The sequence below is a fragment of the Giraffa tippelskirchi genome, chromosome 9 (assembly GCF_054371585.1).
Source record: "Giraffa tippelskirchi isolate mGirTip1 chromosome 9, T2T-mGirTip1v1.2.pri, whole genome shotgun sequence".
NCBI lineage: Eukaryota > Metazoa > Chordata > Mammalia > Artiodactyla > Giraffidae > Giraffa > Giraffa tippelskirchi.
In genome coordinates, this window is record NC_137283.1 from 115,713,800 (window position 1) to 115,740,212 (window position 26,413).

Here is a 26,413-nt window from a genome sequence, read left to right on the forward strand (position 1 = left end):
TACTATGAATTTGACCAACAGGTTTAAAAATTATCTTGTGCATGTTGATGTCAACACTTTTTCCAAACACTCTTCCCTCAGTTCGTCCCACCTGCACATGTTTCTCTGCTTCTCTTCATCACAGTAACCTTTCTCTTTCATTCCCTTACTCCTCTGGAACATGACCTTAGTGAAGAAATTTGCTGTGTCACTTCTAATACTCTCCTAGAATAAATCATTATTTGCCGGTTGCTCTGACCAACACTGGCAACTGGAGTTAACCACTGAAACCCCTGCATGATGATTTCCAAAGGGTCATAATAAACATTCCTTGACACGTGTCACACAGCCTAGATTCAACAAGTGGCGCAGCGTTAGCCTGACAAGAGCTACTCCACAGAGCGCCTTTGTGCGACTTAGGAAAAGGTATCTTCCCTGGGTAGGACATGGGACTGAGTCATAGCTGAATTTCAATCTTGACCTGCCCAGGTGGAGCACAAGCCACCCAACTGGACCCAGAAACTCTGCACCGAGTTCAGGAACACAAGCTTGGCTCTTTTTGACCTTTGTACCGATTCCATCATTGACTTGGCAGTGTTTCTAAGAGCAATTGCTTGACCCTTTTTTGATATAATTTTTTCTTGGGTCACAGGAAAAAAATATAAAATACTTAGACACAAGGTATTACAAACCCATCCTGTTACAAGTTTATTTTTTTTTGTCGCCGCGACAGTGGTGCCAATATTCATTGAGAGATCAGCAGATCACTGAGCCCTAGGACAAGCTCAAACCATTTTGGTTTCCTTTAACAAGGAAGAGGGAACTCTGGCTGGCTATTTTTGTCCTTGTTCAGCTTTCCTCTGTGGTCAGTCCAACAGTCATGACGTGCTGTCCGGGCTTTGAGACACACATTCTCTTCAGTTGAATGAGACATTTGACTCACTGTCAGTTTGCTGTGGAACACACCTCCCAGATTTTCTACACTACGTGATACCAGCTCTGAACATTTCTCATTCAGTGTTCATCTCTGTCAGCTAGTCTGAAAATTGGAACCAAAAACACTTGACAAATCAATGGCCACATTATGGTTACAGGTGGTGACATATTGCTGCTGCTGCTGCTGCTTATTCATGAAACTGGAGGTTAAGACTCCATTTCTGAGATGTAAAGTAGGGAAAACCCCACATAAAGCACCAGCGTTGGACAGAATATCACATAGACAATTTCCAACTGAAATGCCAGTTATTAGAAGTCATGTGGAGTCAGGAGTTGCCATGGAATCCATTTGTTTCTAAACCAGCTCCTCCTGATGGAATGGTTTTTCATTATCATGTCTTTCTTACAGGGAAGAAGGACTGAGAGAAAAAGAGAGACAGACAGACACACAAATAGATGGGGGTGATATTTGGTATAAAACTATGTTATAATTCTTATACACTCAAGTCCTAATATTAATCAGATATTTAAAACTTAAGGAGGGTTTTAATATCAGCTCTAACCTACATTTATATTGCTGTCTGGAGTAAAACAGTCACATTGCCATCACGAGACTTCTGATTATTCAAGAAGAATATACAGTGGCTTATCATATGACATTTATTTTCACAAACAAGTGATCAGATCTTTGAAAATAAAAATAAATATCAAAGCAGATCTAAGCCACGGTAGGCTGCACACTTGCAGCACATTTGTTTTTTCCTCTGCTTTCTCCCATGTATCATTTTTATTTAGATTCTTAACCAGATCATTACAAGTTTTTCCTGTGAAATTACTACCAGGATCAGTCTGTCCCCTTGTTCCTTCAAGTTATTGGCTTAAATCATATAACACAATTGGCTGGCATATGTTAATGCTTGAGTTGTTTTTGTGGTAAAGTCTCCTTGTGTTTGCAGGTAAAATACAAAAACAGTTGGTTCAAATATCAACTTGGGACAACTGAATTTCAAAACATACAGATTCCATAAATTAACCGCTATTTTAACATATGTACAATATAATTGAAGATAATTAGGAGATCAGTTGGATGAAGACACATACAAATTATAATTGTATATTTATCTTATGTGTTTTATACTAAAGAATATTAAATATTTTATATGAGGGGTGAGGGAAGTGTCAGTAGATGACTCCAGAGCTTTGAACCTGTATTTCTGACTGTTTCCACTTCCCATAGGTCTGGGGAGCTCTCCTCCCCGAGGGGTTCAAGAAACCCTCATCTCCCTTAAAAGTCAGATCCCAGCTTTTCCTCCAGCCCAGGAACCTTAACCTTGTCCAGCTAAGAGGGCCCCACCCTCAAACGTTTCTGGAAAGACCGTTCAAGAGGAGAGAAATTTGAAAAGCCCTTAGGCATATGAAAAGATATTCACCCTCCATAATAAAAGAACGACTAAAGTAGACTGATTTTTTCTTCACCCATCAGATTGGCTAAAAAAAAAAAAAAGCTATAATGTTCTTCATTGCAAAGCTGTGGGGAAACAGCTACCCTCGTGCACTGGTGGTGGGGGCATCAATGGGCACAACTTCTGTGGAAGGCAATGTGGTAATATCTTTTAGGAGTACAAATACACGTCCCCTTGACCTAGCAATTCCACTGTGGGGAGTCTGTCCTGTGATTACACTGGTACACAGGTAACTGACTGCTTGTGATAGTAATGATGAGGAATAACCTAAATGCCCTTGGTGGATGCCAGGTTAAATAAATTATACTGATATATTCATAAGATAGAATGCTATAGAGATTTTAGAAAAGACAAGATGAGGAAGTTGTCATGGAAAGTGAACAAATCAAGGTGCAGGACAGTATAAGGTATCAACTTTAATGTTTGCTTGAATATGTGTAAAGCAACTTTATAAAGATGGTAAGAAATCAGGTATTGTTGTATAGCAGTGGACACCAACTGGCAACTCAAGTCTGTTGGTTTGCATACCAGTTTAAAATTGGATTTCACTTAATAATCTGATATCCAGGTAAGGAAAAAAAAGTGAAGCGGGCCAGGTGTTAAGATAAGAAATGGTGCTGATAACCTAATCTGTTTGGATTTTTCCACCCAGTTTTAGGTCATACCTCAGACATAACTAAAGCAGGGTGGAGGGCCTCTGCAGTGTGAGCCCTGAGGAGCCAATTCATTTTGTACCAGAAGCGGGGCTGTGACTCATGGATAAATATGATGGTCCCAAACCTCTCTCCAAGTTTCCTGAAGAGACTTAGGAACAGAACCTGTGACAAGACACACCTATCAGCCTCATCCTCCCAGCTGTGCCCAGGGCAGCATTTGTCACAATAGGCACAGGGCCTAAAGCCCCTGGTAGTTTTAGAAGCCCATAATATGTTTTAATTTTAAGCTCTTGTACAATCAGAAGAAAAAATATTTAAGAATAATGAATATAAGATCATGAATTCAGCCAAACTTGCATTAATCTTTGCACCAACTCAACTGTAAAATATAACCTTTAGTATTTTTAACAGCGGAAGGGACCCATAAAAACCTAAGTGCCCAAGGACTTACAAAGTCATTCTGTCCCAACGTGATGCTGAACGAGACGCTGCACAGGACAGAGCATGCACCACTTAGGAGGAGGCCTAAACCTCACAGGCCCCATGAGCGCAGCCAGGGCTGCTTCTTCGAGACACAATCCCCCTGCACCAAAACTGCACACATCTTGGGTCCTTTATGCTTAATAAGAACTCTGCAAAATCAGGGAATGATTTCAAGGCCAAAAGGAGAACCAATAGGTTATCTGCCATTTTTCCAACGTGTCCTACCCTAGGTGGATTGGCTCAAACCCTGTGGACTTCTCCATTGAGAACGCTGGAACTACAGCACCTTCTGGGAGTGCTCTGAAAACTCCCCTGTTCTTTGGAGGTCAAATTCTCCACTGAAGGCTGGCCTGGCTGGGTTTCCCTGGCCTCCTCTCTGTTGTCCCGAGGTCACCATCCTCTTTCTTAAGAAGGTAGGAATGACCTATCTTCACAGCCTGGAGCCTCACCCCTGGACCTCAACTAGACAGTCATATTATTTTATGCCATATGCTCAGGCTTCTATAATAGGACTCTCACTTTAAATCTTTTCCCTCCCGACTGTCTTCTCCTCCAAAGACAAGCTGAGAAAAAGCAGACTAAAGCAATGGTTCTTAAACTGTGGTTCCCTGACTGGCAGCATGAGCATCATCTGGGAACATGTTAGAAAGGTGACTTTACTGGGTCTCGTCCCAGATCTGCTGAATCGTAAACTCTGGGAGCAAGGACCAGTCATAGTCTTTTTCCAGGCCTCCCCAGGCAATCCCCATACAGGCTCAAGTTCCAAAACCACCAGACAGGAGCAAAGATGTCCAGCTTTTCAAGGGAGGGTTCCCAAGGGCACAGAGGTGATGAGTCTGGCTAGAGTGGAACTCCAACATGCCCCAGATGCCAGAGGCACTTGGTCCCCGTTCCAAAACACAGAGGTGCTTCGCTGGGATCCTGCGGTGATGCCCGAGGCGGGGGCAGGGGGGCTGCGGGGAGGAGGAGGGGGCGGCAGTTCTTCCAAGTTCTTCCAAACTACAGTCTGCCGGCGCCCCTAGCCGAGTTAAGCCGCAGAGCAGAGTCGGGGGCGGAGCGGAGAAGGTTGCGACCGCAGTCACTGCGCGATGCGAGGAGACGCCCGCGACCCCCTCTCGGAGCTCGTCCTCACCCCTGCTTCTGCGGCTCGTGGAGTTTCCTAGTGCTTGGACCACCTCCGACCCTCCCATACTTTATAAATGCGGACTCCAGAGTGCAACCGGGATTTTCGATTCCTAAATCAGAATGGAACCCAAAGGTCCATACTTAAAAGCTGCGCTCGGCACAAAACTCCACCCTAAGGGTCCCCCGGGCTCAGCCAGGTCTGGAAGCCCGGTCTAGACCTGGATTAGAAGCATCCCCCTCTGCAGAATGCCTTACCTACTCCGCCTAGAGTGCAGGGCTAGGGGATCCTTTTCAGGCGCTCACCGCACAGTCCCTGGGGCACATCGACCCCAGGATAGACTCAAAAGTTGCGGCTCAGGAAAGGATTAACTCTCCAGAAACGTAATCCAAAGACTCTCAAAGCAGGAGAGGGAAGCACAAGCCCTCTGGATCCTCACAATTCTGACGCCCCTCACCCTTTTCGAAGTCACTGACTCCTCTCGGCCCCCTTCCGGCCACCTGGCTTCCTCCCACACCCCGCACCCCACCCCTGCGCGTCCTAGTCACCCACTTGCGCCCCCAGGCTTGGCATGCGCTCCAGTAGTGCACCGAGAGCATGATTTGGCCCGAAAATTGGAAACTGATTTAGGAATCAAAGCGTCTTCCAACCCCAAGTAGCGAACCAACGTCATCTTCAGCTTTTGCACACCTTAATATGTGTTCCTGGGCTCTGCTTTGCTGAATTACACACACACACCATCCTCAGCTCGATTTCTAGAAGGGAAAATTGTAAAAAGTTCCCGCGCTCTGAGCTGCAGGCACCCAGCCGCTCCTGTCCTCAGAACGCGCAGCATCAATTTCTCAACTACTGTTAACGCTCGAGTGGTTCAGCTCTTTAAAAGTGCCGTTAGCAGGCACTCATGTTTTTAAGCGACCGATTCAAGGTTATATTAGACTACAGTTCAAAATCTGGGTGGAAAATATCCAGACTATTTAGAGAAACTATAAAAAAATCTTTACTTACATTTGCACGTTAGCACATTTTCCTTCCTTCCTCTCTTTGTCCTCCACCGCTGAAGCTATTTTTCTGGACATGTTAATGGTCAATTCAGGCAGGTGCCTGAGAAGTAGTACCTCAGAAGAGAGCTGTTTTTTGTTCATGAAATAACTTTTACTTTCCCAAACATCCTGATCAAACAAGGAATACTTACAATATACTTAACAATAATTTGAGAAAGATTAAATACTGCCCTATTTTTTGGAGGTTCCTCCTTGTCTTTGTTTTCTAGCAGACTCACCCCTCCAGGGGTTAAATTTGTCAGAGGCCCTTGTTTCTGAGTCAACATCACAACGACTAAATGTGGTAATAAAATGAGGCTAGAGCAGGATTCACTTACATGGAAGAAGAAAAACGTTAGTGTTTCCTAGACATTAATATTTCCCTAGATAAAGTCTCCTTTCCACTAACAGACAGTGAATATCTGGATATAACATACTGAGATATTTAAGTGACCATCTTCAAATTTTAATCTTGGATATAAATATCCTTCATTCTGATCTTGGCCATTGAGTAAAATCCGTGCCTAAAGTGCTTTATGCGATTGTGTATATGTGATATGCTAGAGTGTAAAGTGCATGTGTGAGTCCCTAGCAGTCTTTTCTATTTTTTCTTAAGTGTTACGCGGGCCGCGTGGGAGACAGCATTCTAGTTTTGAAGCAGCAGGGCGCAGGGAGGAGTTACCAGAGGCAAGAGAGAGTCTGTGCCCAAAGCAGGGGTCGAGGCCTCTGTGCTGAAACAGGCTCCTTGGTGTGCACCGGAATTCCGCTGGGCGTTCACTCGTTCTTTTACAACCCAACTCAGCTTCTCTAGATTGCTCTTTGCCTGAGCAGGCGAGAGGTCCTCAGAGGATCCTCTTTTAGCACGCGGAACTCCGCAGGTTCTCGGCTCGGCCACGGCGGGCACGCCTTTCTCCCTCTATTTCGAACTTGAGCCCTGGACCTCTGCGCATCTTGGCATCCAGGCGCATTGAGGATGAGATCCATGCAAGCAGCACCTGGGATTGTCCCGGAAGGGAACCTCGAGTACGCGATGTTACTGTCACTCTAGGCTGTTGGCTTTCCTGGGAAAAGGAGGGGGGCGGGGATGGCGAGGGAAGGAGGGAGATGTTTGTTTATAAATCGGTTCTGGTTTCTTCCCGCTTTAGGACCGGATTCTGGGGTCGCATAGACAGTGCCGGGGCGTCAGACGGCTGCAGATTGAGGCACCCGCGCAAGGAGGCGGTGGCCTAGCCTCTTAGGGTTCCCGTTTGGTGTTGGTGGGTCCAGTGTGCCCATCTTTTTCCTTTCTGGGGCTTTCCCCCTTACATCGTCAAAAAGGTGGGTAGGATTAGCCTCTTAGCTTCAAGAAGCTGGTTTAAAATTACCCCTGCTAGAGGTGAGCAGCGATTCTCCGAGCGCGTGAAAGGCACCCGAGGTCGCGGCTCCTGCCCGACAGGAGTGGTGCTCGCGGGGCCCCGGGCGGGGTCTCCGGGCGGGGGAGTGCCAGAGCCGCGTTCCCGCTCCAGCCGGGTTCAAAGATTAGAAAAACAGGTGTGTTACGTAGCCATGCTAATTCACTTTCTCGGTAAACGCGGCTCAGACAGTTGTGTGCGGAGGACTTAGCGAGGGGGCCCTCACCATATGGCCCTGCATTCACTTTGTTTATTAAAGGACACATTCTCAGTTCATCGACTACTGAGCTTCACTGGGACACTGGAACGGCCCTACTGGTCCCCACCTCCGGGACGTCCTCTTTGGTGTGAAGACTTCCACACTCATCTTGATCTGAAGGCAAAACATTCCATTTCTTTGGCGCCAAACACGCCGTGTATGGGAAGCCGGCGCTGCCTGACCCTTCGGAGTCCCTGCGGTGGGCAAGGGTTTCGGACCGCTGTAGAGCACCAACACTTCTGTACATTGTTTGAAGCGGAAATAGGGTTTACCGACTTAAGTGAAATCCTTTCTAGAACGTCGGAATAGAAAAATGCTTTTTACCTCTGAAGTGTCATTGCTTCATCTGGCCGCTCCATTTTACTCCTAAAATCTGTCCACGTTGGGGGCTGGGGAAGTGAGGAGAAAGAAGGCTCTCAAGAAAGGTTCTTTCACCCTTTCCAAACACTCTTTTTTGGGGGGGGCACGAGTCAGCTTGATCTTATCTGGTCTTTCCAGAATCTTGTGTATAAGTGAACCCCAGTACATCTCTCTCTGTATTCCTATTCATCTCTTGTTAAGAGAGCATTACTTGGTGGTTGAACCGCCCAGAGCCAGGTTTCTAAGTGGCTACAGCCTCTGGGGAAATGACTCCTCCTTCTAGATTAGAGTCCATTTGCTGGATTCCAGTTTGGGAACACCTATAACGTCTCTACATTTAGTTCTTTTCCAACAATTCTTCCCCCCCCCCCCACGTCCTGTCCAGAACGTTCACCACTTTCTCCTGCCAGGTGTTTCCCAGATGTGTAAATATCCCCAGGACTCTCCCACTGTCGTTCTTCAAGCTTACTGCCATTGGGCTGCAAGGAGGCGGTGGATGTATGTATTTTTGAACAAACACTCTTAAATTTGTTCCGAATATCAGCAGGATGCCACACACCCCTCTTCAGAATATATGTTTTCTCGGAGGCAATTAGCGCCACAAACGAGGAGTGCAACATGACTAGTGTTCTCTTTTATCGCTGATGAAACAACTGCCTCCAAGCCGACCTCCGGGAGCCTTTAAGTGGCCACCAGCAGCACCAAAAGGAAGCGACGAATCGCTTCTGTAGGGAGTGATTTGCAAGTGGCAATAATTATCTTCTAGGGCGAAGGAAATTTCCCCCGTTGCTGTTTTTTTTTTTTAATCCACAGATGACAGAGAAGGCGATTCAAATTAGAGGTTCTCTTAAAAATAACTTGTCAACAATAGTACTTACAAGCGTTTGTTTAAACGGCTCCTGTAAAGGATTGTAAATGCTGTAAATTCATTCATGCAGACTGTATCCTTCCGTTAAGGAATACTGGTGTTGGATTTTGGTTTCCTAAAACAAAACCCAACAACAAAAATCTTCGCTCAGGATTAGGGTTAACAGATCGCTGTGAGGTATCTGTATGTCAGCGACTCTATTTTGGCCTGAAGTGTAACCTCTTTTCCTCTAGTGTCCTCTAAGTGTAACCTGAAGTGTAACCTCTTTTCCTCTAAGCTCCCCATAGGAAAACCCCGAGACTGAGCTTTCTACGGTGAACAAGTCAGCCCCCATATTCGACCCATTTTGAAAAAGACGCTCCTCTTTGGGATTAATTTAAAGATGGGTATATTTATCCTCTCTGGCGATGAATTCGGTGTTGCCGTAATTTCAGAGATGCGAACAAGAAAATATAACCCACCGGCCCTAAGCACGCCGTGAGCCCCGCGACTTGCCGGCCAGAAGGGAGCAGCCGGCTGGTCGGCCTCTGGGTAAACGTTTCCCGCAGCCAGAGCGACTCCCGCCTCAGCCCACGGGCCCGACCTCTGCAGCCCGGAGGCCGCTGCCAGTCGCTTTGGGGCGCCCCTGGCACTGCAGGACCGGCGCTCAGGGCTGAGTGCACAGCCCCTCGACCCCCGGGAGAGCGGGGAGCGAGGGTTCTGCACATCGCCTTCAAGATCCGGGAGGCCGAAAGCAGCAGCTGCTGAGGGGCAGCGCAGACTCCCGTGCCCGGGGCTAGTTAGGAGCGTTACGGCCACGCGGCTAGCTAGGCGGCTGGCGGAGAGCTGGGGCGTGCGACTGGGAGGGGGGCGGGGGCGGGGGGAAGGGAGGCTCGTGTCGTGGACGCGTCACTCAGGCCTGTTGGCCAATGAGCGCAGCACCCCGAGACGCACCGAGCCAATCAGAAACGAGGAGGTTGTGAGTGGCATTAAGAGAGGGCGGGAGAGAGGGAGCCCGGGAGTGAAGTTGAAGCTAAACCCTGTAAAGCGATAAAGAAGTTACAGGGGGTCGTTTTCGGCTTCCAATTAGCAATAATACTTCCTTCGTAACAACTACCGAGGAGGAGGATTCTAAAATCACCTCACCCGTCCCAAAGCCCGAATCCCGCCCCTCTTCTCCCTCGCACCCATCCCCCAATTCATGACCGAGAGAAGAAGAGAGCCAGGACGCGCTCTGCTCCTCTCCGCTGGTGGGAAGCGGCGAGGCCCGCGGAGTGGCTTAGTTGGATGGTAGGCATGAGTACAATTAAGAGGTGGGCGCCTCCGCATGCTTTGCCGCTGGCAGGGACTGAAGGTAGGTGAAGCGGAATATGCCCTGCGCCCGCCCAGTGGCGCCCGCGGCTCCACGGCGGAGGAGGAGAGGCCGGGCGCCTCCCGCCCTCCGGTGCCTGCGAGGGGCTGTCGCGAATGTGCCACCTGTTAACCTGGCGCTGCCGTGCCCGGCGTGTTGCCGCCCCCGCTGGGCAGGGGAAGCGCTGGGTCGCCCCCTTGGCAGTCCCGAGGGACTCGATGTGTAAATGCCACTTTTGGAGGAATCCCTGAGACTTGAGACCCAAGTTAGAGTCAAGTTCCGGACCTACCAAAGTGGGGGAACCGAGAGGCGCCCGAGCGCTGCGGAGAAATTCTGATTTGCAGAAACCTGCCTTCCTGGGAACGTACGCCTGGCCTGGCGCTCCTAAGGGTCTTCCGAGACCTGTGTTTTGTGGTTTGGGCAACTTCCCAGGGGGCTGGAGAATGTGTCTGAAGGGGGTGAGAGAAGGCGAATATTATTTGCAGGGGACTCAGTCTCGCCGCTGATTTTTCCAAATCTTAACCAACCAACCAACCAACCAACCAAAACACTGAGTCTGGCAAGGAAAAGCGGAGGCGCGCTGAGGCCCTTCCCGGCCATTTCCCCCAGAATTGGGGCGAGCGCGTGAGTGATTGTGGAGCCGCAGATGTCTGACGCTCTGATGCTGTTGTCTTCACAGTGGCCTGAAAGAGTGGACCGGCAATCGTGTTCTTCCCCGAGGGGCTCGGAGTCGCCTCCAAGGCCTCGGGACTGAGAGCACCCGTTGGGGATTATTATGTCGATCTCCCGAGGACCGGGGTTTGCAGCGCGGAACCGAAGAAAAGGCTGGCTCTTCGGGATTCCCGCCGGCATTTGATACCCAGCTACCCTAGGATTGTCGAGATCGCTTGCCGTGGATCAGCAATTTTATTCGCATCCCATATTTTTAAAGAAAAAAAAAATCTGTTCACCGTTGTTGTTCTTTCACTACCATCAAAACACTGAAGCAAAAGTCTCCTCAAAGTATGCTTTATATTTTTTTTGCCAAATATGATCTCTAATTGAAAGTTTATTTTTGATTTTGGATGAATCTGTGGAACTTATGTTGTAAGAAGAAAGGGAGAACGAGACACGATGAAAGAGAAGTCCAAAAATGCTGCCCGGACTAGGAGGGAGAAGGAAAACAGTGAATTTTACGAACTGGCTAAATTACTGCCTTTGCCCTCAGCTATCACCTCGCAGCTGGACAAAGCATCCATAATCAGACTCACCACCAGCTATCTCAAAATGAGAGTAGTGTTCCCAGAAGGTAAGTGACTTTGACCAGTTGGAATTTCCAAGGTAGAAGGGGTATGGGATTTGCCAGTGAATGACTACACTACTGGCAGAGAAGTACACTCATACTTACCTACACACTCACTGCAAAGGGAAGTTTAGCATGCTGGAATAACTAAGGACCTCGCTGGATTTAGAATTTCTATTGCCTTTCTGTGGCTCTTTCTACCTCCCCATTAATACTTTCTCTTCTGTCCATCAGATGTGTTTGATTGGGAAGCAGCCCACCGGTGCCTTTGTCAACACTTAGATAACTGGGCTCAGTCGGAAGTACTACTAACCCAAACATGACTTTCTTTTTTAATTCCTCTTGTTAGATTTATAACTAGTAGAGAGCAAGAACACCTCTAAATTCTTCTAGTTTTGCTATGTCTAGACAGACCCATGAGATAATAACTTATCAGTATGTCAGTAATTCAGCAGATGAGGAGCAGGCAAGTTCATGAACAAATATGTTCTGAATTTACCCAGTCTCTCTGATTTGCAACTCTGGGCTTGATATTTTTCCTGAGATATAAGATTGAATTAAGATTACTTGCCTGCTTAGAAAATATCTTTTAGGTGGCAGGTTGGCAAATGAATCCCTGGGAAAATTGTCTTAAAAGGCCTAGGAGTTAGAATAGCTGAACTGTTGAAATGATTTAAAATGTGTATTTAGATTATCAAGAGTCACTATGTGAGGACAAAGTAGCCTTCATAGAACACTGTTGTGTATAAAACCATTTATATTCAGTAGGTGAAAGACTCTTCTCTCTTCTGTTTTCCCATCTTTTCCTTTGCTCACATTCAAATAACATATAAACAGATTTTAAAAAATATTTTAGATATGTCTTTGCTGGGGGAGGACAATTTGGAAGTATAAAGGAGAGAATTAAAGAAGCAAATTCAAGAGAAGGAACCCTGTTTATTTACAAACCAGAATGTCTTATTTGACCCAGAGAGATTTATGTTATTGTTGATTTTGGATGTTTGGAATTTGTTGTTTCTTTTAGGGAAAAGAGGGAAGGAAAGAATCACTACTGGGCTTTGAGTTTCACTTTGCTTCATTTTGACTACAAGTTATTATCTGAATCAAAATCTTGCAAAACATGCCCCCAAATTAGTCAGGAGCACTAAAGGACAACTTTTATAGTACAGTTTTAGCCCAAAGCTCTAAGTAGTATTGTGGTCATTTTGTCTTAAAGCAGTTCCTTGAACAATCTCATCTGACCTTGGAAACTACAGGAGGAGAGGAATCAAAACCTAACATACCTGAAAAGTTTTTTAAAAAAAGAAAAGAGAAAAAAAAAAAAAGAAGGAGGGGCAACTTATGTAATAAAAAACCACATTTCCTATTCAACCTGTGCTGAGAATTGCCGGTGGGAAAATTTCTATTATGCTACATTGCCTTCTGTTTAAAAAAGAGATATCGTTGTCTCTATACTGTCAGCGCCTACTTTATAAAAATAAAGCTATTGCGAACTCCGCTGGCCGCCCTGTTCCTAACAGGATTATTAGCAGTGATTTGTCAGCCCCTGCGGTCTCAGTGGGCTCCCTTTCTGCGTGATTTCTAGCGGGTCTCGTCAATTATCGGTGCCGATGTCGCTCGCTGTTTGATCAGAAGCAGCATATGGTGCTGCTTGTGAGGCTGAGAGGAATCGCGGAGGAAAAGAATAGCGGGCCGGCTTCCCGGGCGGGCTTAGAGAGGGGCAGAGCGCCCGGGGAGTCGCTGGGCCAGGGGCTCCTCTGAGTCGTGCAGACCCCGGGCAGGCGCGGCCGGAGGGAATCGGCTGGTTTTTGTTGTTTTGGTTTCGTTTTGAAGAGAGCAAGCTTTCTTGTTTAATTTAATGCTAACTCCACAAATTATAAATTGCGTAATAAATAGGAGGAACAAAAAGAGGAACAAAAAGTAAACCCTCTTAGCCAACTTCCCATTAATTTTAAAAAGAGCGCGGGTGAAGACTCCCGCTGGAATCCCCTTGTTGGCCAGGCCTGTCCCCTGAGGCTACTTTAAAGGCGACTGTACTTTCTGCAGCCCCACTCACCTTCCTTCAGAGCTCTGGCCAGGGGCCACTCCTTCCTCTCCCTTCTTTGGATGCGAGTTTATGGGGAGGAGAGGATGGACGATGTGTGAACTCTGGTCACATCATTTATTTCCCCAGCTACTGTTGAGCTCATAACTCATCCGAAGCCTCCACCGGGTGAGTTAGGGTCATCCGGACAGCTGGTTCCTAGGGATGAGGTTTTAATTTTGAGGCTAGATTAGCTTCAAAAGTCCAAAACCCAGATTCAGCCCTTTAAAATATTAAAGGACAACAGCAACAAACAATAAAACCAAGTTTTCAGGAGCGAAATAATCACAAGGCCGCAGAACCAAGCACAACCTGCAGAGGGTGCCAAATTTGGGTTCATCTGTTGCCTGAAGGAAGAAAGGTGGGCAAGAGTAGGTCCATGGCAGTGGGGGAAACTGAGCACTTTTTATGGAGGTAATATATTTTAGTGTGGAGAGATGGAAAGAATTTGTTTGAAAATGAAGTACATTTTTACATCTGTCTTGACACCATCCTAGCACATAGTAGGTCTTCAACAATTTTTTAAGGGTGAGATGAAGGTAGCTATTCATCACAATAAGCCTGCTATCACATATGGGTTTTGCAAGGTATATAATCTAAAATAATTCTAAATCTGGTGGCATCAGTTATTAGGCATAAAAATGACGATAAAACTTTACTGTTTTTGCTCATATTACATTTTATTTATAATACCTTGTAATGCCAAAAGACTTAAACAGAAATCGTTCCATACTTACATGTGAAAAAAATTAAAGATCCTTAAAATATAGCTACCCTCCCCCCATTTGTTGAATACAATTCCTACCCACCCTGTCCTCAGGAGTCTAGTAAATTCCTTGTCTGGGAGCAAATTTCAGCTTTTATTTATCTCAATAGATAAAACTGAGCTGTTGAGGGAAAAAATCGAGGGAGAAGGAACAGAAGAATGGGATATGGGCCCCTGGAATAATTAAGAATTAAGTATTAAATTGGAAATTTCATAGTAAAAGTAAAAAACAAAAACTCTGGGACAATTAGTGGGAAATCATCAGAACTGCATATCCCAAGTGGTAACATTCTATTCTAAAATAGCCTTGGAAAGGAAAAGTCGGCATATCTGGATATATATTTCTTTGGTGTTCTCAAAGCCAAAGAGGCAAGATAAAAAAAGAGATGTTATGACTTGATTTGTATATAAAAAAGAACAAGTTCAACTAAAATTGTATTTGTTATCCAGTTATAATACAGTTTTTACTGGGGGGCATAGTGTGGCCTTTGAAAAGACCAAATGTTTTCAAATCTGTGGCCATTCAGTATCTTGGTAACATTACTGCCATTTCTTTGTCAACATGTCTTGGCAAAATAAAAGTAATGACAGAATTGAAATCAGTAACTGTGTAGGAAAGTCTCTACAAAGGCTGGAAAGAAAAGGATGATTAAACAAACCTCCACAGACACTTGCTCTGATATTCACCTCAAGACTGAAATCCTTAATCACCTTACATTTTCTTGAGGCTGAGAACTGAAAGAGGAAAAGAGGCCCCATTTCCCACGTGGATGGGTGATTTAAGTCTGTTTTTCTTGCTGCTTGGGGAAATGATTGAGCATTAGGTTTCCATGTTTATTTTCTTACAGAAGTTTTTCTCATTTAAACGCCTTTAAGCACAGTTTATGCTCCACGCTGGGTTTCTCTGTTTAATTCCAGTTTTGATGTTGACTTAAAATGTAGAGTGCAGAACTAAACTCCAGGCAGAGCATTTGCAAAGCAGATTTATGTGCTAGAAATTGTAGACCAGATCAATGGAAAAAGTACTTTTTTTTTTTTGGAAAAGGGAGTAATCATTAATAAAAACAGTAACAATAGCAACAAGAGCAAAACTATAAAAACAGGGTATGATAAGCTATGGCAGAATACTTTTAAGCAGGGTACACTCCTCTGAAACTAAAATCAGGTTAAATTTCCAGAGGACAAACCTGATTTCTAGGGGGAGTTATTTTTCAATCTGGGGGAATCTTGGCAGATTCCAGGTTTTGCAGATACAAATGTGGACACAGAATTCAAATCTATGAATTTTTGCTTCATTTCTCTGTCGGATCAGGTGTTTCTCAAGAGAATAAGGTTTAGTCCCAGCTAAAACCTTATGATAATAGCTGTTCACCCATTGTCAGTCTGTGGTCCACGGAATTTTAATTTTTGCATGGGGACGGGGAATCCTCAATTATTTTGCAAAGGGCCTCCTAATCAGAAAACACTAAAACAGTGTCTGAGCATTGAGCAGCAAAGCTTCTTCCTCGGGTAGCGCCATTGGGCAGGCGGCTCCGGAGCGGTATCACTCGACCTCCGCGGCTCAGACCAGTCCAGGGACAGCGACCCTGACCAAGCCCCCGCCTCACCTCGCGGCCGGGGAGCCCGCGATCCGCGGGCCACATCCCCACCGCGCGGCCCTTCTCTCCCCGCGGCGGCCGCCAGTGACCCTCCCGCCTTGGCCCTCGTGGCCGAGAGTGCGCCAGCTCGCGGCCTCCGCGCGGTGTCTTCTTACGCTCTGCGCGGGCCTCTGTTTCTACCTTCCCGGGGCGTGGGGGCGTCTCCGCCCGCCGAGCCTGGTGCTGCGCGGGCCACTGCCCCCTGGCCCGGCCCTTCTCTAAAACTCCTCTAAAGCCAAGATGCCGCCCGAGGGGCAAAGCTGTGCGTCCCGACCGCCAAGTGGAACCGAGGCGGGACAGGCCCGCGCCGCGGGGCAGACCCATCGGCCTCGCTGGCGCCGGTCTTCGGACGCCCAGCCCGGCCAGCCTCGAAGGTCCAGAGTCTTGGGGAGACACTGCGTGAGGCTCTCAGCCGTCGCACACTATTGTCAACCCCTCGTGCGTGTCCGTCCCACGGGTTAGTCGGGACCTGGCCGGACCCGGCCTGTCCTCGTTCCTGCAGTTCGTGTTCTTTCGGGCTCGGCCCCGCCCGGGAAGCCCTAGCTCAGGGGCCCAAGCACCAACGGGCGCGCAGAGAGTGTCAGCGCTACGACCGTCGGTCTCCACCCCAGGTTCAAACTGACAGAAGTGGATACCCTGGGCGCGGCTGGGGGTCTCGGAGGCAGGCAGGGGAGCACCGGTCACACGCGCACTCTGGGGCCCGGGACCCTGCGCGGGGCAAACCCCAGCCCCGCGCGGCCACCAACGTCGTCGGAAGGTGGGCCACACCCGCCAGATGGCCCAGAGCCCGCGCCAGGCGTTCCAGGTGCGGGTACTGAGTGCGTTTCGGTGCGCGAAGCAGCCTCCTGCCCAGTGACCGCTCCAGATCGCTCGGTCTGGGCGAAACGCTCCTGATGTCCGTCCCTCTCTGCCCGAGAGAGCCCAGCTGCTGAGGCTCCTGGAGCCGGAACACGAAGACCACTTGCTCTAGGGCTGGAAGGGTTGCACGGTACGCTCTGTGAGAACGCGCAGGCCCTGTGGACAAACCAGGTGGCTGAGACAAGTCCCCCGGGACCAGAAGTTAGAAGCGGGGTCTCGGAGGGCTTTTCCCGTCTCAGTCACCAAGTTGTGGTCAGGTCATGGGACAGCTCTCCGTCATCCAAGAATTGAAGGTTTCCGGGAAGGACAATAAGGAGGACACCTTTCTATTGAGATACAGTGTTTATTTATTAAAGGAGGGGGGTTGGGAAACAGTAGAACAAGCTCTTCTCTTCCTGACTGGGTGAAAGAGGAGATGATACCTGGTCTGTAATCTATACTTTGTTAAGGGTATGAAATTCATTCCGAAGGAAAAGCTCGATCAATTTATTTTTGCTGCTTGCAATAACACAGCTGGATGATGCTTTGGGCTCAGGCTAGACTGGGGCTCATCATTCATTCGCCAAGAACGGGCCTAAATTGTGCCTGTGGGATTAGGTCAATTTTAGTGGATCTACTTCGCCTCATTTGGTTACTAATTGGTTTCTTGTTTTATAAATCGAAATCTCATTTTCAGGAAATTACAAAACCCGTGCAGTCAGTCCATTGAGGTAATCCTTGGGTCAGGGGGTATTTAAATGGAAATGGCTCAACGGCGCACTGAGGGTAAAGCAACAGTGAAACTTCGCCCGGGTTTCACATGAAATGTGAGCTAGTCCTTTAGATCCATAATAGATACATCGCTTCTAATACTACTTATGTAAATATGATAAACCAGACTTTAAGGGGAGAGGGGGAGGGGAGAAGAAAAATTTATCTGCTAAGGTTAATGTGGCATATCTTGGAAATCTTCCAAAATAGATTATGTTTTCCTTTGTCTTCGGCCACTTTAGCTGGGGAAAATCCTTTTGTCTAAAACCCGATTTAGTTATCGCCTCCCTCGCAGAGCTCCTTCTCTCCTTTGCAAAACCCCGTTCCCTCGGCCTCACCGAATTACAAGAGAATCTTTAGATCTTGTTCCCACTGTAATCCTGCCGCAAAGGGAACTGGTTTCCTCCTCATTTTAAACAGACAATCAAAGGATTTGCGAATTTTCTGCGGTAGGTCAAGTGCAGAAACGAAATCTCAGCTTTACCCACCCTCTCCAACAGAAACTGGGGGCGGGAGCGCGTCAGTGCGGGCGGAAGGTGTCGGGGTCCAGGGAGAGGGGTCTCTGCCCCCACCCCACCCCCGGCTTTTTGAGAGATGAAACCCATGCCCCGGGCTTGGAAGAGGTCCTGGGCCGGCTGAAAGGAGAGCTCAGAGTCCTGATCTTAGGTCAGAAAAGCCCGACAGGTAGAGGAAGGCAGCCAGTTCCTTATAAAACATTAACCCAGACACAACCGTGTGCGGGAGGTTTCAACCGGGAACAGGAGAGAAGGCAATGCTCCGTGAAAGCAAAAGGGGTACAGGAGAGGGCGCGGGAGGCTCCTGTCACCCTGTGCCCGGCCCGGCTGTTTATTAACCTGCAGGGAAGTCTTACTTTTCCCTCGTAGGTGCATAATAATGAGGCCGCCCCCAGAGACCACAACCAGCAGAGGCTGGCGCCGGGAGTTCGGAACCAATACTCAACCCTGAGCTCAGCTCGGGGGTGGGGGTGGGGGGCGGTGGTTTCAGATGATTCCGGTCGGGAGGCGGCTCCCAGGTGTCCCCAGCCGCTTTGGGGAACCTTCGTAATTTTAGAATAAGGCATTTGTTGGCTCCTCGAGCAAGCTTCACACCCTTTGGGGAGCTGCGGAAGGCACGATCCCAGACGCAAGGCGGCTGCGGCCAGCTCCCTGAACGCCGAGAGCCCGACCCCTCGCCCCAGGAAACTCGGGGCTTTCAGGCCTCGGTTGGGCCCCAGCGTCAAAGGGCCAGCGCCACCCGAGTCCCGGGCTCTCCCGGTAGGAGCCTTTCCACACTCCTCCGTGCGACTTCTTCGACTACACCCTCCCGCCACTTCTTCTGGGTGGGTATGTGTGATCAGGGGTGAAACCGAGGAATAGAGCTTGACTCAGACGGCAGGAGCTAAGGGAAAGTAACAAGGCGAAGGATTGTGTGTGTGCCGGCTGCTGTGGCAGGGCCCTCCGGAACGGTCCAGGAGGACCTCAGGGATCAGGGCAGTGGAGTCACTCTGGGGAGGGAAACTGCGGCGGGAGGAAGAATCATGAGGAGTTGCCCAACGCCAGGAAGGGAGAGGAGTCTGGGCGAGGGCGGGGGTTGGTGGAGGCGGATCAGTGTTTGCAGAACGGTGGGGAAATCGTTAGATTTATTTAGATGTGCAAACACCCAGAAAAACCCAGTTCGAGCTTAAGGGGCGCTCACGGTTACTCGTTACCAGGGTTTTGATCGCTTGCTTCGGAAGCAGCTTTAAGAGTCCCAACTCCGTGTTTTACTCTGAAAGATCCGCCCTCACCCCCATTTACAATGCGAGTGTTTGTCATTGGGTACTTCATAGTGATTTGTCCCATAAAGCAGTAATTCAGTAAATCATCCCCCCCCCATTTTTATCACGTTTAACCTTGTTCAATGGTGGAAGCATAAAAGAATTGAACTACCTAGTTACGTTAATTTCAGCAACAACATTGTTAAAAGATATTACCCATAAGTAGTTTAACCTCGGCCAAGTTTCTTCTGTCTTATTTTTCATTTTCTTCCTGAAAACAGGTACTATAGCAGACTCCATATTAAATTTTGAAAAATGAGCCACGGGCATACAGGGAGGTTTATTTTTCAGACATCACCAGAGAACTGATTTGTGGCAAAACCTGGAGAGAGCTTAAGGTGATAGCATCAAGGACAGGAAGGGGCAGTCTTTGTTATTAGTTGATGCCTGGGAATTAGAGAAGGGGAACGATTCCCTATGTCCAAAAGGGGACGTAAATATTGTAAGATGGTGTTAGCACCTGAAAATATGTGGCTTTCAGAAAAGCTCCTGGATTTTTCTTGGGGGGGGGGACCTGAGGTTAGGATGCCTTAAGTGGGGGCTGCTAGGAGAGAGAGGAAAGGCAGAGGAAGGATTGCGGAGGGTAGCTAGTGCTGGAAGCTATCCCCAAGCAAACGAAATTTTCCGAAGCGTTTTAAAGTCAGAGGCCAAGGGGAGGAAAAGGGCTGGAGAGCCCCGCAGCCAATCAGAAAGCCCACCAGGACGAGCTGGCTTTGGCCCGAAGTCTCAGGTCCTTCTGGGCGGTTCGCGATATTCGCTGAATGTGTGGACACCCTCAGCCTCGTGATAAGGAGGATGATGAAACTTGGGGTGAGAAGTAGTGTCCCTCGCCCTTCTAAGCACACTGGTGAACCTACACAAAAGTTATCGCTCTGGTGTTGTGTCGGGCCCCTTCTGGGCACAGACTGCCCTCAAACGAGGCCACTCGGAGTGCTGCCGGGGTAGGTGAGTGGGGCACTCAGCCAGGACCCTGTCCTTCCTGAGAAGCCGGGCCCGGTCGTGCAGAGTTAGAGGGAGTCGGACGTCTGTTAAACTCCTTTGGAGCTGAGAGGGCGGAGCCGCAGCTGATTCACTGGCGTTCCCGCGGTCCAGGTGGGGAGGGAGCCCGGATGGTGTCCGGTTGTGTGTGAAAGTTTGCCTGGGTGACAGAACACTAAACTACTTCTCTAACCGCCAGCCGGGTCGGAGTCCATCTTTTAAGGGTGTCTCTGTGTTTCACAGGGCTGGGCGAGGCGTGGGGCCACTCGAGTAGGACCAGCCCCCTCGACAACGTCGGCCGCGAACTGGGCTCGCACCTGCTCCAGGTACTGACGCAGCACGTGTGCGAGGGCTCGAGCCAGGCTTCCTGTTCCCCCCAAAATGGGAAACTGCCCGAAGGTGGCCGTCTCACACGCAGTCCTTATGACTCCTTATAAAGTTAATATATTAGGCCCCTGACCTCGCTGTGTGTGGAAGTCTGCTGGCCAGGTGGAGAGGGAGCAGCAGGTGACAATGGGCACGTTGGGTTTGGAGGGGAGCCCGCTAAAGCCACAATCAGGACGGCTGAACCGAGGGAGGGGGCGCCATCTGACAGCACTCGGCAGAGGGAACTGCAGTCCTCGGGCCAAGCTGCCGAAGCCCGGCTGCATAACCGGCCGAAATGAAGAGTTTATCCCAGAAATAGCCGGGATCTGGTAGAAATGCCAGTCAGTGCTTTAAGCCCACACATTCCGGATGCAGCTGCGACCACAAGTCGTTTCATCTGCGCCCTGTAGCTCCCGGGCTCCTTCCTCTCTCCAGGCACCCTCATCTCAGCCCTGCCAGGCCGTGTAGGCACCCTCCCGGTAGCACACATACCTCCCCAGGTAATGAGTTTATCCATCGCGGAGGCGCCCATTACCACGTTGTTTGCAGTGTACACCATTTGAAATTGTCCATTGCCCGAGTAAGTTGCCTAGCAAATATTTAAAATAGTAAAACTCCCCGTGGAAATTTTAGGCTTGACACTTGTATCCCACCCTGCACCCCCTTATTCTTGTTATTCAAGTCCACCAAAGGTCCTCACATGGGAGCCTCAACGTCAGACTGGGGACTCTGAGATGGTCCTCCCTCCCTGGCCAGGCATGCTCAGCATCTCATGGCAGGAGTGGCCTGGCCTTTCCAGTCTCATCACTATTTAGTCCCTCCTTCAATCCCAGAGGCCAAAAGAGATTTTAGTTTCATAGGGCAAAGAGAGGCCCTGTGTGAGCATTCCCTTCCAGGCCTGGCCTCCACACCCGTGAATTTAACTAAAAGGCACTATCTCTCCTCTTTCTCGGGGACACCTTCCATTGGTTGTCTCTCAACAACTGACTCCCTCTGAAATTCCTCCATATTCCCAGCTAACTTTCCTCATCAATATAAACAAGAGAGCACAACCCAAACAGTCACCCCTTCTAGTCCTTGCCCAGTCTTTTTCCTCATATTCATCCCGAGCTCCGCACAGGACTCAGTGATCCTCTCAGTTTCCAGGGCTTACCCAGCTCTCCTCACTCCCACACCACTGCAGTATGGCCCCTCTCCTAGGTGGTGTGCTCCTAAGCTACTCAGCATAAGATGCTCATCTCTTATCTTACCTGACCTCGTTCATTCCACAAACACAGGAGGTCCAATTGTATGCCAGGCAGAAAGCCCTGCCCTCATGGAGCTGACATTCTAAGGAGAGCAGCCTTGCGAATCCACACAGGTGCACTGCATAGTATGTCAGTGGTGTGGGTGCCATGGAGAAAAAGAAGGTGAAGAAGAGGGCTGTGTTTCAGTGGTGGGACAGTTGCAGAGGACCTCACTGGGAAGCTGACATTTGGGCAAAGACTGGATGGAGGTGACATGGCTTACCTGACATTCTGCCTCTCCCTTAGTCTCTAAAGTAGCACAGTTTCCTGGATTCTTCCCCCCTCTCTGCTTGCTCTTCTAGGTTTTCCCACCACTGTCTGACTGTAAATGCTGGCATTCACCCAAGGCTCCAGCTTTGTTTCTCCTCTCACAGCTTCAAGGCTTCCTGGGTTATCTCAGCCAACACCACCACATCAACTCCTTTCCCTACATTTGCATGACTTCTTGTCTAGACATCCCTCTCCTGAGCTACAGATCTTTATTTCCTGCTGCCATCTGGACACATCCAAATGGCAATCTGCCTATACCTGAAGTTTAGCATACCCAAGACAAGAACTCACTGTCTCCTTCTTCCAGACTTCCACTCATACAAAAACTCACCATGCCTGTGTAAATTTCAGTGATCTTGAAATCAGTCTCAGCTTCTCTTTCTGCCATCACAAATTCCACAACAGCCAGAATCATCTTAGAGTCTTTTCCCACTCTGTCTTCCTTGAACCACCGAGTTCAGGCTTGACCATCCCTGATTTCCTCATCTCCACTCTTTCCTCCTACAGGTAGGTCACTGTCCACATTCTGCCAGAAAAATGAAACAAAAAACACCACCAACACACACACATTTAAGCCTGCTATTTATTTCCCTACTCTGTTGGAACCTGATGCCTGCAGAAGCATCTCTGAATTCCTCAGACTGACATCCCAAACTCTCCAAAAATCCAGCACCAGTGTATTTCCTCAGCCTCATCTCTGGTACACCAAACTTATCATGCCTGAATACACCAGATGCATTCTCTCCTCTCCCCTAGTCCCTGCTTTCTATATATCATTCTTCTGTCTAGGATGACCTTCTTCCCTTTTCACATTCAGGCTTCCTCTTCAAGGCTCTGCTCAGACAGCTCTTCTAAATTCTGATTCTCTGACCACTCTGATTCTCCCCAGGTCTCAGGCTACTCAGCCTTTAGTTCCTCACAGCACTGTCTATTCAGCTGTACTGTCATTATACCAGCTTTAGGTCTGTTGTCCCTTATACACTTCCGGCTCCTTGAGAGCAGGATCTGACTCATCCTGATGCTCCACCACCTGGACTGAAGCCTTATTCACAGAGATAAAGAAACAGTGGAAGTCTAAAATTTTTCTTCGTGGAGTGTCTGTCAGTTTGCTACATCACTGTAAACACACACATATACTCTGTAGCACTACTGTGTGGACTTGCTGCCCCCAAAGACTCTCATCTCCTAAATCCCCCTTTCCTGGACTCTTTCCAGAGCCACTGGCCAACTGCCTTCTGTCTACAAACTTTTCAGACTGCCAGCCCTTCCACATCTCCCATGCCTACTGTTCCCCAAACCCCGCTAGCATGCTTTCCATTATAGAATGTCCCACCATGAAACTCTCCAAGACTGACATAGGAAACCTCTGGTTTTGTTAGTACCCATCCCACCTCTTATCACAGGCTGTGGTTTTCCCCCAGAATGTTTGTGTATGTGTAGATATGTCTGCTTTGTTCATTTCTTGAATCCTTAGTCTTGGAGGACAGTAGCCTCACCCGCCACTTCCTTCATGCTTACAAATTTGGAATGAACAAAAGAACTCTTGTGGCTAGTTTTTTTTTTTTTTGCCCTCCTTCCTACTAGCGTCTGTCTACTCCATCTCTCTTTACTTCTGTATCACTCCCCCCCCACCCCCAATTTCTCCAAATGGTCCAGAGGGCTCTTCATTCAATGGTTTCTGTCTCCCCAGACCCTGGATGGTTTCATCTTTGTGGTGGCCCCAGATGGGAAGATCATGTACATCTCTGAGACAGCCTCAGTCCACCTGGGTCTTTCTCAGGTAGGTGAGTGGTCCACACCTCCAGCCTTCAATAGTTACAGCCAGGGCTGGAGGCAGGGGGTGGGTGGGGGTGGGGCTTTCCCAAAGCGTTTCTATGTATTTCTAGGACTGGAAACATCTCAGTTGGCAGGAGGTCTGGATCTTCCCCTTCCTCTAATTGTCCTTTAGCATTCATCCCAAGCCCTTTTGGCTGCCTTTTCCAGCCGCTATAGCCTAAACCAAAGACCATGGGAGGTGGCTACATATTTATGTCATGATGTCTTTACCAGATTGCCAGGGAGCTGTTACTATTACTACTGCTATTATTACTATAATTACTATTGTTATTCTTTCCTCTCACAGATAAGGAAACTGAGGCTTAGATAGGTTGCAATAGGTAGAAGGCAGAACTGGAATTAGAACTCAGGATCGACTCTGGAGCTGAGGCTCCTGTCCCCTGCAGACCCCCTGGCTCAATCTTTCAGCCCCTCCGTGGGACGTCCCACCACCTCGGAGACGGTGATACCCACCTCTTTACAGGTAGAGCTGACCGGGAACAGCATTTACGAATACATCCACCCGGCGGACCACGACGAGATGACGGCGGTGCTCACGGCCCACCAGCCTTACCACTCTCACTTCGTCCAGGGTAAGGCAGCCGCATGCGGGCTACACCGGGACCCATCGCAGTCAGCTGCTAGCTTTTCCTCCTTTAGCTATGGCAGGGACCGTGGCGCCGCCGCCGGTCTCACGTGCTCCTCCCGCCCCCTCCCCCCCGCAGAGTACGAGATCGAGCGCTCCTTCTTCCTGAGGATGAAGTGCGTCTTGGCCAAGAGGAACGCGGGCCTCACCTGTGGCGGCTACAAGGTGCGTGGCTGAGAGGGAAGATCCACGCCTCCTGGTGGCCGCGCCCACCGAGCAGGGTGCGGGCAAAGGGGGCAGGACTGGAGGCGCGTGCGAATGGGGAGAGGGGTTCCTGTGGCCAGGACCACCCTGGACGGCTCTCCCCCGCCCCAGACCCAAATGTCACAGCGCCGCCGACCGGGCGCAAGGCAAGGGCCATTAAACTTTGTGAACAGCTGGAGACTGTATTTTAAGCTTGCTTACGTCTCAGTGGGTTCGAATACTGCCTTGACCCCTGGGGATCTTAACCTCGGGCTGGTAATGGGCCTTAGGGATGTGTAAAGCAGCTGAAACAGTCGGTAAGTTAGGTAGATTCGTAGTTTACTCATAGCGTCGGATTCTGCCCCCTTCCCAGCCATAGGTTAAGAACCAGAGCTTTAGCTGGAATGCAAGATTTTCTTGTTTAATGGCAGCGAACATGATCAGAATGCAGATCCCAGGGCCCCACTTGGCGATCCGAATGCATTAGGGTTGGCTGGGCTTAGGCCTCTGCATTTGCATCAGTTCCTGAGTCCAGTGGGGCAGGACCGTCACTCCCTTGAGACGGTGGGAGCCCCATAACTGTGGACACTTCAGTGCACCGGCTGTGGCGCACAGGCGTTTGTGGCCGAGGAGAGTCTGCAAATGTTTCAGTCCCTTTCCCACCTTTTTGGGTGTTTCCTGCCTGTGACTGAGCCTCCGGCCTTCCCCATCCACCTCAGGTCATTCACTGCAGCGGCTACCTGAAGATCCGCCAGTACAGCCTGGACATGTCCCCCTTTGATGGCTGCTACCAGAACGTGGGCCTGGTGGCCGTGGGCCACTCGCTGCCTCCCAGCGCCGTCACGGAGATCAAACTGCACAGCAACATGTTCATGTTCCGCGCCAGCCTGGACATGAAGCTCATCTTTCTGGACTCCAGGTGGGTGGTCAGGGCCAGGATCCCCCCTAAGCGGGAGGGCGGCTCAGCTCAGTCACCGAGAGCTCCTCGTCGACCCATTTTGCGAATGAGGTGACTGAGAAGGCCCTGAGAATTGAGGGTGGGCACCCAACTCTGAGGTGGCTGTTCAGGATGGGGGCAGTCCTGCAGCCCGCGCTCATCCCGTGGGGTTACTCTCCGCAGAGTGGCGGAGCTGACAGGGTACGAACCTCAGGACCTGATTGAGAAGACTCTGTACCACCACGTGCACGGCTGCGACACTTTCCACCTGCGCTGCGCCCACCACCTGCGTAAGACGCCACCTTGCCCGGCGGGAGGTGGGGGTGGGACGGTGTTGGTAAGGGGAAGGGGCGGTGGTGTTGGTAGGAGAGGCCCTGCGCGCAGCGCGTTGCCCCAGGACTGGCCCCAGCTCATCTCCCTAATCATCCCGTGGCCCTCCTGCAGGCCGAGGGAGTTTCTGAGTTCCCGGGTGAAGTTCTCCCAGGAAGGGTCTTGTTCCCTTATTGATACGCCTCCTCCCATCCCCCGAGATGGAAATGGAATCCAAGGCTGCCCCACTGGGCTCAAGCTCGCACTGACTCACTTCATCTTTGAAACAACCTTGCTTTGAGCTTAATCTACTGGGACAGGGAATGTGAGCATCCGGGAGTTGATGCCCACAACCGACCTTCCATAGTTAGAATATCGAGTCTCGAGAATCCCCCAACTTTAAGTGTTCCCCTCTTTTTTTTTAATCTTGAGGGGCCGGAGGACTCGATGCAACTCAACAGGACGAATTGTTCGTTTGGGAATGTTCTGGATGTCTCTCCCTCCTGCCTGGGCGCAGCTCTTAGGGCTCCCTGGGGACCTGCA

At 49.3% G+C, this 26,413-nt stretch overlaps 1 protein-coding gene and 2 long non-coding RNA genes across 12 annotated transcripts in view; 1 reads left to right on the forward strand and 2 right to left on the reverse strand.

Annotated features, from left to right (window-relative positions):
• The window catches only part of SIM1 (SIM bHLH transcription factor 1), a 96,301-nt gene that overhangs the window by 13,404 nt on the left and 56,484 nt on the right, over positions 1-26,413 (forward strand). For 2 of the 10 annotated variants that reach the window (XM_081530211.1, XM_081530212.1), the window contains exons 1-8: positions 9,526-9,891; positions 10,568-11,176; positions 20,302-20,384; positions 23,671-23,760; positions 24,280-24,388; positions 24,521-24,606; positions 25,344-25,543; positions 25,745-25,851. In XM_081530211.1, the coding sequence (XP_081386337.1) occupies positions 11,002-11,176; positions 20,302-20,384; positions 23,671-23,760; positions 24,280-24,388; positions 24,521-24,606; positions 25,344-25,543; positions 25,745-25,851 (850 nt within the window). In that variant the 5' untranslated portion in view covers positions 9,526-9,891; positions 10,568-11,001. Of the gene's footprint in view, positions 1-9,525; positions 9,892-10,567; positions 11,177-16,447; positions 16,645-18,234; positions 18,604-20,301; positions 20,385-23,670; positions 23,765-24,279; positions 24,389-24,520; positions 24,607-25,343; positions 25,544-25,744; positions 25,852-26,413 lie in introns of those variants that run through there. The other 8 variants (XM_081530210.1, XM_081530213.1, XM_081530214.1 and 5 more) reach the window with 5 other exon arrangements.
• LOC145521547 (uncharacterized) lies at positions 664-9,362 on the reverse strand. Its single transcript, XR_014065461.1, has 4 exons — positions 9,020-9,362; positions 8,569-8,673; positions 5,646-7,719; positions 664-1,334 (listed from the first exon to the last, which is right to left on the reverse strand). It is a non-coding gene; the product is annotated as an uncharacterized LOC145521547 (long non-coding RNA).
• On the reverse strand, positions 1,565-5,484 carry LOC145521550 (uncharacterized). The gene is made up of 2 exons (XR_014065464.1): positions 5,331-5,484; positions 1,565-4,752 (listed from the first exon to the last, which is right to left on the reverse strand). It is a non-coding gene; the product is annotated as an uncharacterized LOC145521550 (long non-coding RNA).